The following is a 13820-nucleotide window of genomic DNA, read 5'->3' as shown; positions in this document are numbered from 1 at the left end:
CCGCTCGCTCCCCAGTCCGCCCACTGTCCGCTGCCCGTCACCTTATCCTAGCAGTGGAGAGCGCTGAGGCCCGAAGGGCTTCTAAAGTGGCTTGACACCCCTGTAAGCCGAAGGCGCACGTGCCCACTACCAGCCACCCAAATCCGAGTTCATGTGCCATTGCAGTTGCTTTCGACCATCCAACTCGTCACCATGTCGACCCCCCCTTCAGCCGGACGACAAATACCATATAACAAAAAAAATGTCTGGGATGAAACAGGTCTGGAATGTTTCAAAACAACGATAGTCTGTGATATGCGCAGAGCGGGGTGCAGCCTGTCGCCCCCCCCCATCCAAGCCAATCCCCATATAAGGCCATCATCTCTACTCGGCGTGTCGAGATGTATGCGGTCAACTGACTCCCGCCAACTCCAAGCTTCCACACGTTCACTATAGTCCGGGCGTTTGCTATGCAAGCGCAAGGTGCAGTGGAATCATTCCCTCATTGGACAAACTGCCCATCGAGGATACGGTCAGTGCATCCGACCTCCTACTGTCAGGCTGGGAGAGAGCACAAGGCGGAGATCTAAACCCTGCAAACTACTGTCGGAGGAAGATGAGCCAGGCGTTTCAACCTTTCCTCACGGCCGGGTTTACCATGACTCGGACGTATTATTACATCACCAACTGGACGCTAGCCCGAGAGGTCTATGGCTCTTGCTGATTTATTTTCCATGATCTGCACAACGAACCACTAAGAAGAATGCTAGGAGTTGTTTGGCACTGGGTAAAAAATTGACAACGTTGCAGTCAAGCCTGCACACGACGCCACACAAAGGGATTGTGATCGGCCAATATCCTGGCGGCTCCCAACGACATGGGTAACTATTACGGAATAAAGCATTAACCTGAGGACACCTCGGCAGGGACCTTATCCCGACTCCAAACCTATCGTGCTTCGCTCAACCGTTTGGACAGCTCAGCCACGCATATCGCCCTATCGTGCCAGCAGTCTGCGCATGAAGAAGACAGAGTGCACCGAGCCCGTCACCAGGGGATGAATAACCCACGGCGTTGCGAACCTAGCGTGCCTTGCTATGGATGTTGCGATCGTGGTTTGCGGTGAGCCTGGGGTGAACATATAGTCGTGCATGAGCTCAGCCGTCAGCCGCTGCACCTTTTCCGCCCGAGGAAACATTTCCTTTTCAAACGCCTCAACCATTCGATCCAGCATTTCTGGATTGCCGCTCTCAATCGTTGCACTGGTGATGATAGTCTTTGCCAACACCATCGCGTCCTCCAAAGCAACATTGACACCTTCACCAGCATACGGCGTCATGAGATGAGCCGCATCTCCGATAGCCGTTACACCGCGCCTGTGTGTCCACTTGAAGCCGACCGGCAACACGTATAACGACCTCGGCGTACATTCACCTTCCGCCTTGGCGATGGAGTCTGTCAAATCCGTGTTCCAGTCGTCGTACTGCTCCAAAAGAGCCTTTTTGACCGCCTCGAGGTTATTCGAATCATACCCACACACTTCCGGATTTGACCAGTTTTCGTTTTCTGATGTTACAGAGGCATATACACTCAGACTTCCATCGCCCATCTGCTGGATCGTAATTCGCTTTCCGTCGCTGTTGGCAAATATATTGCCCCTGTTGACCCGTTTGTAAAGCTCCGGAGCAGTTTCCGCTGCGTTCGGGATACTCAAAGAGTATAGTCCAATGTTGGTCCATAATGGCTTGACGTCAGGTGCTAGCAGGTTGCGGACCTTGCTCCATGCCCCGTCTGCACCTACCACTAGATCGAAACCTGATGCTGTAGTATGCTCGAAGATGAGAGTGCCGTCCTCATTGACTGACTTGAGGCGATGCCCCCATTTGACCATGTCTTTTGGCAGTGAGTTCACAAGCAGCTCACGTAGCTTGGATCGGTCGATTTCTGGACGTTCTTGGATTTTGTTCCCCAAACCGAAAGCGGTATTGACAAACCAGTATTTATGGTTTTTGTCGACGATAGCCATGTACTGGCCGTCATATCTCGCTTGCTTCTTGAAATCATCAAAGAGACCAGCCTCTTTAAGCGCGAGTAGTCCGGTGTCGGTGTGAAGGTCTAGAGTACCGCCCTGGGACCGAAAGTTTGGCGAGGATTCACCCTCAAAGACTATTGTTTCGATCTGGGACAGGTGCAACAGGCGTGCCAATAGGCAACCTAGCGACGAATTAGACAGTTCTCAGGCACTGTCGAGAGCGTAGTCATTAATCATAGGAATGATGGATATAAAGTCATGGGCTCACCAGCAGGTCCTGCTCCAATAATAGCTATTTTAGGGCTGTACATTTTCAACTGCTATGTATCCTGATGTTGTTGATGTCGTGTTGTCAAAATGACAAATGTCGAGAGTGGTAGGTCTTATGTGAATGGTTCTCTATTTCGAATGATATCTGACATGCAAGCAAGACCTGAAGCAAGTGAAGGACTGTGTAAACAAAGACTTAAGTATGTCGTTGGTCCTGGGCTGAATCCCGCTGCCTAACTGGCTTCGCTATGGCTGGCGTATTCTCAAAAACGCCGCGTGGGCGCCTTCGCGTCCTGCACCCTCCATATCCAGTGATAGCCTACGACATGGCTGCATATGACAGCCGGTTTTCCGCATTGTAGCATGATTACATGATTACCTACATCAGGCATCGGCGGGAGACTAACCAGCCCTGCTAGGCTGTTCTTATTTGAACAGATAGTAATGTGTAGCCAGAGGATAAAATATCACAAATTTCAATGCGTCATTAAGATACCAGACATCGTGTGCAGGTTGAGAACAGTTTGAATTAAGGAGATCATTGATTGTTCATTCAGGGATGTGATTGGCGCTACATTGCCACGGCACGCTCCTATTCAGTAACCTGCACGTCGAAAGACGGCACACCGGGCTGGTAAACAATGATCAAATGAAAAACGAAAAGCAAGAAACGTGACGAAAACCCGAGCGACAACGATCCTGACATGTTACAAAGCCACAGAGGCGGCCGCTATAGAGGCTCTGTCATCCCATATCTAGCCAGTGGTAATGCTAAGAATGAGTGGTCCGGGCCGAGTTGCTGCGAGATGTCTGGGTGGAGCAAGCACAGTCTGGTTGCATTATTAATGCCTCAGGCAGCAAGTGGCATCGAACTCGGAGCTTGCGCTTCGGAATCTAGAAACCTTCAATTGGCATCACAACCGCCGAGCTACGTCCCACCCCAAACCCGTTCATCAACCATCAAACAAAACCGCCAAAATGGTCTTCGCCTGGAAAGCCGCCGGTCTCACGTGAGTCAATTGATTCCGTCCCCAGCAATTGCACCCCCTCAACGTTGTCGAACGATACCGGGGAAGAGGCAGAGAAGGACGGACGGAAAAGCTAACCCGGCAACCCCCGATCAACAGCTACAACCGCTACCTCGCCGTCGCTTCCCGCGTCGTGCGCCGCAGCCTGAAGGAGGACAAGAGAATCGTCGCTGAGCGCCGCGGCGAGATGGACTTGCGTTTCGCCAAGTGGGAGGTGAGCAACAAACCCTCAAAAGGAGCCGATAAATGACGAACGCGCGCTGACTGAAATACCCGCAACCGCAGAACGGCAAGCAGGGCGACGTCAAGCCCCTGGCCCAGGCCACCCGCACCGCCTCCTCGTAAACCGACTTTTCTCATCGCCGAAGAGGAATAGATGGCATAGGAGAGAGATGGACCGAAAGTGACATCTAAAGGGATAGATGGGGGAGATGGAGGAGGTGAAATGCAAAAACGCCCTCCGGGTACCCGCCGGCTCCTAGGCAGTGAGCTGCTGTATCATATCAAAAAAGTGGCATAAAATCTATCAATCCGATGCCCATCCTGCAATTTTTCTCTACTGGTTTGTTCATGTGTTTTGCCGGTGGAATTGGCGATTGAAAGTTGCGATGTCGGGCCAGAGCGACGGAAGGCTCGACATCCGCCAGAATGTTGGGCGTGCTCCTCCACAGACCCAAATTTGCCCGCCGCCGGACAAACTCGGTTGTGATCGCTCCATGTTCCCGTCGCCTGTACCTCAACAACAACACCGAGAATTGTAAATACACGCCGTAATAGAGTGTGACTGTTGTCTTTTGTTTCAACCGCTCATTTGCAGGCATTATCGCCAAATTATTTTTTTTCTCTTGTCGGAGACTGCCGCGCTTCTGGCACAGTGCCACATTTTAATTGGTATACCCATCCAAGCCTGGCCACAAAGCATCTGTGACCTCACTAAAACCACCCTCACTCAACGTCTCGTCACTCAACGGAGCCTCATATGAGGCGCATATACTGAGATGGCCATACCATCCGGCTTTGGAATGTCCGATGGTAAGTGTGCACTCATATAGATTTGACAAGACGTCACTAAATAGTCTGTTAGACATTTCAAGGCTCTCTCTCGAGCAAGGGCGTGAGCCCCCGCCGCCCCCGCCGCCCAAAATCTCAAGTGAAGGCATCGTCGCCTTTGATATCACTTCAAAATTCACTGCAGCCGCCGAGAGTAAGCAGAAGTATTGAGAGGCTGCAGATACGAGAGGACCTCGTGGCTAACCTGTTCAAAGAATTGTCGCCCGGTGAGCTGGTGAAGGATGGCTTCTTCACACTGTTTGAGTCCGTCGGGGCTCTGGAAGTATGACCCGAACATCGCGGTATGTCCGGCAACACTTCGCTGACTTTAATGTCAGATTATGGACCCGAAAATGGACAGCGGCTGCCTCCAAGCCGGGGAATCTCTCGACGCTGACTACGACGTATCGCGCCCCCTTCTCCCTGAGGAGGTCCTTGGCATAATCGACCAGCTCATCTGTCATGAAGTCAGTTCCTACCTCCACTCCACATTCTCACAATTAACACCCTCCAGATGGCCTGGCATATCGGATATCCGTTATCGCAGACTGTGTTTACAAGCGTGTATGTTGAGTCGATTCTCATGCCCAACCCGACCACCATCGACGACGCCCACTTCATCAGGAACGCCAACGGGAAGCCGCCGTCACCGATGCATGCCGTCCTGAGGGCATATTGCCTGGGACTGCTTAAAACATGCGGCAACGTCAATGAAAGGATAAAGAACGAACATTATTACGAGGTGAGTTTGATGTTACTATTGCCGTAGGCTTGGCTAAAGCGTAGCACAGGAGGAAGACTTTGTCACGAATACGTACAACAGGATCCTGCTCGATGACTTCAGCGTGGAATCTGTAAGAGAAGTCTTAAAAGACGCCAGTTTTATTCTTCGCCAGCTCTCGGGCTCGGTTTCTAAGGAGATCATCGAGGCACTGGATGCGAGACTACTCCTTCGGTATACGTTCCTCGCGGCGATCGACCACACGCAATATCGGACCGACCCCGATCGCATCAGAAGCCCGTGGAAGGAGGCCTACGATATGCTGCCGGGCATCAAGAGTAGCCATGCTCTCGGCAAGCCTGTTTCTGAGGCCTTTAGTGCCAAGATTCAGCGCAAACTCGCAAGCACGATGCCACCGCGGCCCATTGTCCAGACCAGCTTTGAAGATGCTCTAGCGAATCTGACGAGGATGATCGGCGATGGAGTAGAGGTTGTCGGCGTCCTCAACTACACCGACTCCATTTGTCTTCAGGTATGGCTACCACCCCTCCCTCTCGCTCTTCAAACAGGTAACCTAATTGAACGGTCCCAGACCTACGTATCAACCTTCCAGGCCAAAAAGCCCCAGCCCCTAATTTTCGTCCGCACCCTCCTCCAGAGTTTCCTCTTTAAAGACATGGAAGTCCTCGGCCACAAGAGCATCCGCCAGCTTCTCGACGACGATTTTTCCATCGTCTCACTCCCCAACAGCCTCCTCCTCGACCGGGCCAATGATGAAATCGAAGCGACACACGACCCACGTTTCACCATCGCCGAGCAGATGGAGTCCTTCCGCCAGCGTGCGGCCCAGCCCTATCTCGATATCCTCCGCACCTTCTGCCAGAACCGCTGCCGCGTCCGCCGCACGCTCTGCCACATCGTCCGGGACTGGGAGAACCTCCAATTCGACGCCGAGGACATTGACCAAATCATTCAGCATCAGATCAGTGAGCAGCCCGTCGTCTATGAGTCCGCCTCGGGCCCCATCGAGACGTACTCTCTCCCACTGTCATCGTGGGCGTATCTGTACAAGGTCAAGCAGATGGAGTGGATCGTCCAGCTCGGCTTCGAACTCGAAGTCTACCAGCCAGACGAGCTGGCCGGCATGTACTGGTACCTCAACTTCCTCGCCAAGAATCGCCTGCAGCATGTAGAGCGCATCAAGACGTTCGTCGTCAGGAGCCTTAGGCAGGCCCAGTCGAGCAGGCAGCGACTCGCGCCGGCGGTGGAGGCGCAGTACACCAAATCCCTGGCCTTTATCCGCCTCACACTCCTCGACGCCGCCGTGACGGAGGGACTTGCCGACGCGCTCTGCTGTCTGTACACCGCCCTCCACCGTTTTGGTCTACTTAAGCCGCCTCCACGCCCCTACAGCACCGACGAGCTCCGCTACGAGCTGCGGATGAAGCCGTTCGCCGTCATCGGGCTGCCCTCCCTGCCGACGTTCGAGGAATTCACCATCGGAACGCAGCAATCGGACGCCTCGACGAGCGACTTGCTCGCGCTGGCTGATAGGGCCCTTGCGGGCGCGAAAAAGGGTTTCGAGGTGATGAGCAAGTTCCCGGAAACAGAGTCCTTCTCAGTAGGATCACATGATCGGTGGGTGCCGACGATGAAGAACGGACTGAAGTCGTGCATTGCCACGGGGCTGGCGGTGTCGGTTATCCGAAAGGCGCTAGAGAAGTCGGGCGAAGGCGGGGACCTCAAGCTCAAGGCCGAGGTGCCGACTCCTGATAAGTCGTATCACGAGTGGTGGATCGTTCCAAAAGTCATGCCGGTTCGGTAAAAATAAAAAATAAAATAAATAAAGAGATAAGCAAGCGATGCCGAGGCGGATCATAGATTTATAGTGGATAAATTTGATCCTACTACTAAACTGCTATAGAGCGTTCCCAATTTGCCAGGAATCATGTGATGCTACTCCCAGCAGCCATGCCCGACCGTTTCCCAACCCACTACCCGTTTTTGGGTATTTTCATGTGATTTCCGTACAAAAATTTGATACAAGTCGCGTGATACGAACATATACGCTGAGCTACCATGCATTGATTGCAATAGCGCTTCTAGCTGGCTTGATCTATATATGCGTTTGAAGGACAACCTCTAGTCTCAACTGTGAGTTTACTTGTTGCAGTTTCGAAGTTTCGAGGCGGCGTGTGAGTCTGTGAGCCTTTACGCGCGCTTCTTAGCAGCAATAGTCCTGAGCTTGATAGTCTGCTCGTAGAGGACATCCTTGAATGCGAACAAGAAAGCGGCGGTGATCACGCTCTGGGTGACCTTGGGGCCGATGCCTGATGAATTCCTTAGCATTGGAACATTTTCATTATTTTCAGTTGTAAAAGCTTACCCTTGTAGAGGCCGGCGTAGCCCTCCTCCTTGATGACCCTGCTGATGGTCTGGGACATACCCTCCTTCTTCTCGCCGTTGCCGGCAACGTGCATCTGGCTCTTGACCGTGATATACGGGTAAGTAACCGATGTGGCAAACAGCTTGCCAAGAGCGCCGAGGAAGAAGGCAATAGTAGGTGTGACCCTCCTCTTCTTCTCCAGGGTGTTCTTCATCTGCTCGAACAGAGTGTACTGCAGAATGGGGTTGATGACGAGCACCAGGGCGGGAATAACACCCGAGAAGAGAGCCTGGGGACCCTCATTCTTCAGCAACGACAGCAGCGTGCCGATAGTCGAAGGAGCCTTTGCAGGCTTCGCGGTCTGCGACTCCTCATCACCCTCTTGCTTGCCCTGCTTACGGGTGGTCATGCGGGTGTTGATAACCCAGATAGGGTTCGTGATGATGACAGTCGCAGATCCCGCGATGGCTCCTGCAATCATTGACTCGACGGTTGTGAGCTTCTTGCTAGCACGCCCGGCCTTCTCGGCGGCGGCCTCGAAGAAGGCACGAGTCCATTCGTACCAGTAGTAGTATACAAAGTTCGTAACGCTGATGCCGAACAGTGCCGATTCGAGGCCAGAATAAAGGCCAGAAACTCCCTCCCTAGCGACAATCTTCTGGACGGCCGTCAGGAAGGCAGAGTCGGCACGCTTCGATTCGACTTGGGCGCGAGTGGAAAGGGTGATGAGAGGATAGCTGCGACATGTTAGAACTTCTGCAGGTTCCAGGGCATTGGGAAGGGTCCCATAAATATCCCCCGGAATCTTACGTCAAGGCCATGGAGAGCAGACCCCCGCCAGCGCCAGCAAGAGCATGGGCGACATTGTCGTTCTGAGGAAGCACTGGCTTGGACATGATTGTGGAAATTGGATGGTGTCGTGAGAAGCTTAGCTTTAGTTGGGACGAAGGGAAAGGGTACTGCAGGTAATTTATCCAAATGCGGGATGTGAAAATTGATGGATGCGACGTTTATGAAGAGGAGTTTGGCCTTGTGCCATCTCAAACAGTGATTGACAGTCCCTTTATTGGAGCCGAGGTCAACCACGTTAGCAATGCCGAAGGGGGGGGATAGAAAGAGGCTGCCACTAAGAACCTTAACCCCAGCTATGTCATTCATGCGACCACAGGGATCGGGTCGCATGTGATGGGGCACTACTGGGCACGCTGGGCAATTTTCGGAGAAGTCACGGCCAACGGGACCCTTCGGGATCTCGTGGGGTTGGCGTGAAAGATCGGGAGAGCGGGGAAATATTGTTCCCCTGTCGTCCCCCGCCAAGTGGCCGAGGGGCCTTACACTACTCCAAATCTGGAAGAAAGTAAACAAAATAGCTTTGGCTGACAACTGGTCAGGACCCCGTCCCTCCTGCAGATTAGACCAGACCAAATGCGCACACGGCCAACACACCACTACGCGCAGCGTGCCTATCTCCTGCAGAGAATTCAACGTCGTTGTCACTAACGAACAGGAAGGCCAGAGAGCCCTACGCGCGTCCCTTTTTTTGGCTGTCACTTTTTTTTTTTTCCTTTGCACATAGTATACCGAACAGTTATACCCATTGCGCGTGCTATTTTTGTTGCGCTGCGAAGATGGCAACACCAATAACCAGAAGCGCCAGCGACGAGCAGCTTTCTTCGCCCGATCCCCTCAACGATACGGTTTCGTCAGCGCTTTACCCTTCATCTCGTCGCATGACACGAAGCCAACGGTCGCAGCGATTATTTTCCATTGGGGGCAGCAGTACTTCGCCTAGAAAGCAGACTTTTGAACTCGAGGTTGGGGACAATCGCGCGCCACAACGGCTGCTAGTCACCGTTGAGGCCGAAGATGAATATGAGAACGTCGGACGCAGACTCTTCAACGCCCAGACACCCAGTCTACGAAGAGGTGCGACCACAACCACTATCCCGCTAGGTGGCGATAGGAGAGTCACGGCTATTAAGACCCCGGCGCGGAGGGGTCGTCCACCCAAGAATGGCACACCTGGGCCCAGCAGCACCGCAACTAGGAAGAGAGCGGCGACACCAAGGAAAACGCCTAGACAAAGCCGCAAACCTAAGATTGGGGATTCAGACGATATCAATTCTGAGTTGACAATTAGCCAAGGCACGCCGAAATCTATCCTGCGCCGCACGACGCGCGCATCAAGTCGCCAGCCGCGTGAGAGCTCTGCAGATCCCGCGCCTTCGACCACTCGGAAACGCGGCAGGCCAAGGCGCGTCGACTTCAATCCCGACGAGACCGTCCATACAATCGAGGAAGATGAGCGTCAAGGTGTCGCGCCCTCGGACGACGGGCTTGCAGCAGGCATGGAAGAGATGGCTGTGGACGACATGACACCAGCGCGGGAGCAACCAATAGAGAAAATGCCTGATTCCGACCATGATATATGGATGGAAACTTTGGATGATGAAGCAACACCTCGACCAACAATGCGGACAAATACAACTCTCCAACATAGCCCACCTCCCGCTTACCTACAGGAAAAGAGCCCGACGCCATCTGAGCAGCTCCATTCCGAGGCTGGGGATGAAGTTGAATACAACGATTACGATTTTGGTCCAGGACCTGCTAGTGACATTTCGTCCCTTATTGGGGACGGTGATGCCAACGGTGGGCTTCGAGATCGAGAGCAGGACACTGTTGCTCAAGGCGAGGATTTCAGCATGATTTTTGCAAACTCAATCCCTTCGCTGAGAGGCAACATGAGCGTACAGACGTCCGCTCCAGAGGATTTCGGAGAGGAAACGAGCTTGATTATCAACAGAACCTTGGAATCCCTGAGACAGAGTGGTGCTCTGCGTCTAGATGATGAGGAAGACGAAGTTGTTGGCGTACCCACTGAGCGCACCGTGGAGGTCTACAAGGAGACTACGCACATTGAGGAAGATCTGCCATCGACAAGAATTGAGGCACTTATGGACTCCATCGTTGATCTCAACGCTGAGGCCAACACTGAACTCATCCCCGATGTTACCGGCGAAGTCAACGTTGAGTCCATCGTGGACATAAGCGCTGTTGCCCATTCTCCTGTTGAACTCCCGGAACTGCCGACTCCACGTCTTCGTGCACCTTCTATCTCCGCCAATGAAGCAACGCCTAGCAAGACAAACCAGTCGCCCACCTGGACTCGAAGCAGTCCTCGTCGCAAGTCTATCCCGTTGGGCAGGAAACTTCTTGAGTCCAAGGCACGCCAGATGGATGATTCTTTTTCAAGTATACCGTCCAAAATCTTGGCCGCCGCGACGCCTGGAAAAAAGGCCTCTAGACGAAGTTCGATGGCCAATGAGGAGGTGTCTGTTATGTACGAAGATGAATTTTCCGACATCCCAGAATCGTACCTAGAGGCCGCTACCCCTGGCAGGGCCCTGCATCAGGTAGAGGACGCTGAAGTGGAAGACGTGCCTGAAGCCGAGCCGGAAGACGATGTAATGGAAGAACGAGACGAGACAGTCGATGAAGTCCTCTTGAGACCTTCTCCGACGAAGAGCACTGCTCCGTCCAATGCGAGCGTATCTTTCACTCGCTCAGACTCAGGGAGGATGTTGACACCAGACGACACCCCATCTCCTAACGACATACCAGCTCCTGAATCGGATGGCAAGACCATTGAAGCACCCCATACTTCTCCTCTAGCGGAGCATTCACACCTGGCTGAAGAAATGAGCCAAGCAGAGAGTCAACACAGGAGCTCTTCTCCCATGATCGAACAATCTCATCTGCCTGAGAGGAGCTCTTCTCCCATTGTCGAGCAGTCTCACTTACCAGAAAGGAGCTCTTCCCCCATCGCTGAGCAATCCCACCTACCAGAGAGAAGCTCTTCTCCTGTCGCCGAGGAATCTCAATTACCGGAGACACGGTGTGATATCAGGAACGGAGGAAGAAGTTCTTCTCTTCCCGTCGGTGATCTCACAACCAATCTGCCCGCCGCAGCGTCTGAATACATCACACCAGTCGCTCCAGCGTCATCGCCTATTCCGTCGCCTGATGCCAACCTCTTGGCACCTCGTGCAGCGTCACCCGAGAATGGCGCTCGTCCGACCCTGTCCCCAATAGTTCGGGCTGGCCGAGCTCTGCAGAGTGTCACGTCAGATGCCTCATCTCCTCCTCGCCAAAACTCCCTTGGTAGCCCATTCAGACCTACTACGAGTAGTAGTCAGCCCCAATCGGCATCCAAGTCAAGAAACAGTTGGACTAATCCATTATCGAATCTGATCCAAGCTGGAGCTCAGTTTTTCCAGTCGCCAACTCGACAGATTGCTCAGCCTCCAGCTCAAGCTCCTCAATCATCAGGTCAACACTACGATGATCCTTTCGGCGCGGAGAACAACCATGTTGGCCAACGAAGCTTCATGGAGGCCCTGGCCAAGAGCATGCGAAGTTCTTCTCCTGTGAGAGAAAATGAAGCCCATGCGTCCTTCTCTGGGTCTCTACGAGTCGCTCCAGCCGACGAGATTGACGAGATGAGTTGGATGCATGAGGAGCCTGCTCCTCGTGAGCAGCCTTTTGCTCAGTCACGCTCCGCTGACACTAGCATGGAAGCTATTGGGGAGTCAATGGACAGTCAACAGCCTAGCTTTGAGAACCAAGTCGTCGATCCCGCCGCCGATGAAACTGAGGTCGAGGATGAAAATACACAGGATGAAGAGGACGACGAAGATATCTGGGCGGTTGAGGCTTCGCGCCCAGCGTCCCAATCAAGTCACCAGCAAGCCCTCGGTAAACAATCCATTGCATCAATCTCAGCACCACGGGCTGCTCTCCCAAGCCCTTGGATGAGACGCGCCGAGTCACCCAACAAGCAGACAATCTTTACACCTGCAGCATCTCATAACCGCAAACCGATCGTGGGCGACAGCGAGGCAGAAGATTTCTCCATGCTCTCTCAGCAGCGCAGCCGTCAGAAGCAGATCCCTCAGAAAGCTTTCCAGATCTCTCAGCAGCCGTCAGGTAAGAAAGACTTGTCGGCGTTCTTCTCTTCCCCCGCACTTCTACCCGGCACGGAGGGTATCCAGGATATTTTGGAAGCCAAGAAGCGTCAGAATGCTGTCGCGCCGGAGGACATCGCTCGGCCGTCTGAACGGTTCGCCACTGGGCTCGAGACGAACTCCATGTTCCCCTCCATCCCCCAGAAGGCATTCAATCCCTCCGCCAGCGGTCGTTCAGACCTTTTCTCCCCGGCCAAGTCAAGTGCTGTCAAGCCTCTTCAGGACACTCGCCGAGAGCTGTTTTCCTCGACCAGGTCTCGAGGTAATGTCAGGCATCCTTCCGAGATCCCTGACTCTCAGCCCGCCATGTCGGACGAGATCACCTTCCCCTCCGTTGCGCAGAAGAAGAACTTCACGCCGAGGTCCGGTCAGAAGACCAACAACCTTTTTAGCAAGACGTCCGCTCCGGTTCCCTCGTTGACCCCGGTGCGTATGCAGCTTACTCGTGCGGATATTAAGAAGTGGCAAGAAGACTCCGCCTCCGCTATTGCCGAAGACAGTCCCCAGTCGCCGCGTCAGAGCCTCCGTCCTCTGCCGGACAGGAATATGTCGCCTAGCAAATCTTGCCTCCGGTCTCCACTGAAGCCGCGTACCCCGGGTAGAGTGGTGGAGTTCACGAGCAGCGTCCTCTCCCCGCTGGCTCAAGCGCAGGCTCGCGCGGAGCGTCGTATGTCCGCCAGCTCAAACGGTAGCGCGGCCGCTACCCAGCAGCGCAACATCACCACTATCGAGGAGGATAAGGAGAATGACGTTTCGGAGGAGAACGAGGAGATGGACGTCTCCATGACCGACGCTCCCGAGGCGAGCCCCCCTAAGCCTATTGAGAATCGTCTGTCGCAGACCATGTGGTCACGAGACCACTGGCTGCTCTTAGACGAACTCATCCAGTTGCGTCGGCAGGGTCCGTTCAACTTCCAGTGGCCGGCTGGTTTTCAGCCCAAATCGGGTTGGTTGCTGGGGAAAGCTGTCAACTCGCATGGTTCCAGCCTGGTTATGGAGCAGTGGCACCTTGATGTTGTTGACGCCTTCAAGGCCGAGGTCGGCGGTTGGGAAGAGGAGATGCTCGCCAAAAGGGTGTTTTCATTGATTGTTGGGGATCAGCTCCGTAAGGAGGGGCGCGCTCCCCGGGCCCCTTCGGTCAAGTTTGCTTAGGGCATACGGTATTCGCGGTATGCGTATTTCGGCGTTTTGGGTTTAAGTAATGTGGGAATAACAAGGAATCATGGGGGTGGGGTGGAGGTTCTTATGAAGGTATCATGCTAAATAATTGTACAAAGAAACGTACATACTGGGTCTGGTTTTCACGGGAGTTGGGAGGAACATCACT

The 13820-nt window shown here is 53.6% G+C and overlaps 5 protein-coding genes across 5 annotated transcripts; 3 read left to right on the top strand and 2 right to left on the bottom strand.

The window, feature by feature from the left end:
- Positions 1–976: 976 nt before the first annotated feature.
- Positions 977–2322, bottom strand: CTRU02_203861 (tetracycline resistance protein from transposon; the record flags this gene model as incomplete). The annotated part of the gene is made up of 2 exons (XM_036722436.1): positions 977–2193; positions 2280–2322. The coding sequence occupies 2 exons, from the start codon at positions 2320–2322 to the stop codon at positions 977–979; spliced, it is 1260 nt and encodes a 419-aa protein (XP_036586042.1).
- Positions 2323–3259: 937 nt separating this feature from the next.
- On the top strand, positions 3260–3654 carry CTRU02_203860 (mitochondrial ATP synthase epsilon chain domain-containing protein; the record flags this gene model as incomplete). The annotated part of the gene is made up of 3 exons (XM_036722435.1): positions 3260–3291; positions 3409–3523; positions 3595–3654. The coding sequence occupies 3 exons, from the start codon at positions 3260–3262 to the stop codon at positions 3652–3654; spliced, it is 207 nt and encodes a 68-aa protein (XP_036586041.1).
- Positions 3655–4307: 653 nt separating this feature from the next.
- Positions 4308–6905, top strand: CTRU02_203859 (N-alpha-acetyltransferase 35, NatC auxiliary subunit; the record flags this gene model as incomplete). Its single annotated transcript, XM_070204273.1, has 6 exons — positions 4308–4341; positions 4394–4513; positions 4575–4642; positions 4698–4826; positions 4874–5101; positions 5151–6905. The coding sequence occupies 6 exons, from the start codon at positions 4308–4310 to the stop codon at positions 6903–6905; spliced, it is 2334 nt and encodes a 777-aa protein (XP_070062036.1).
- Positions 6906–7291: 386 nt separating this feature from the next.
- On the bottom strand, positions 7292–8362 carry CTRU02_203858 (peroxisomal membrane protein pmp47b; the record flags this gene model as incomplete). Its single annotated transcript, XM_036722433.1, has 3 exons — positions 7292–7410; positions 7467–8203; positions 8277–8362. The coding sequence occupies 3 exons, from the start codon at positions 8360–8362 to the stop codon at positions 7292–7294; spliced, it is 942 nt and encodes a 313-aa protein (XP_036586039.1).
- Positions 8363–9094: 732 nt separating this feature from the next.
- CTRU02_203857 (uncharacterized protein) lies at positions 9095–13645 on the top strand (the record flags this gene model as incomplete). Its single annotated transcript, XM_036722432.1, has 1 exon — positions 9095–13645. One exon carries the CDS (start codon positions 9095–9097, stop codon positions 13643–13645), a length of 4551 nt encoding a protein of 1516 aa, XP_036586038.1.
- Positions 13646–13820: the final 175 nt, after the last annotated feature.

This window comes from Colletotrichum truncatum (genome assembly GCF_014235925.2).
Source record: "Colletotrichum truncatum strain CMES1059 chromosome Unknown Contig_0002, whole genome shotgun sequence".
NCBI lineage: Eukaryota > Fungi > Ascomycota > Sordariomycetes > Glomerellales > Glomerellaceae > Colletotrichum > Colletotrichum truncatum.
This window is presented reverse-complemented; position numbering and strand designations above follow the sequence as displayed.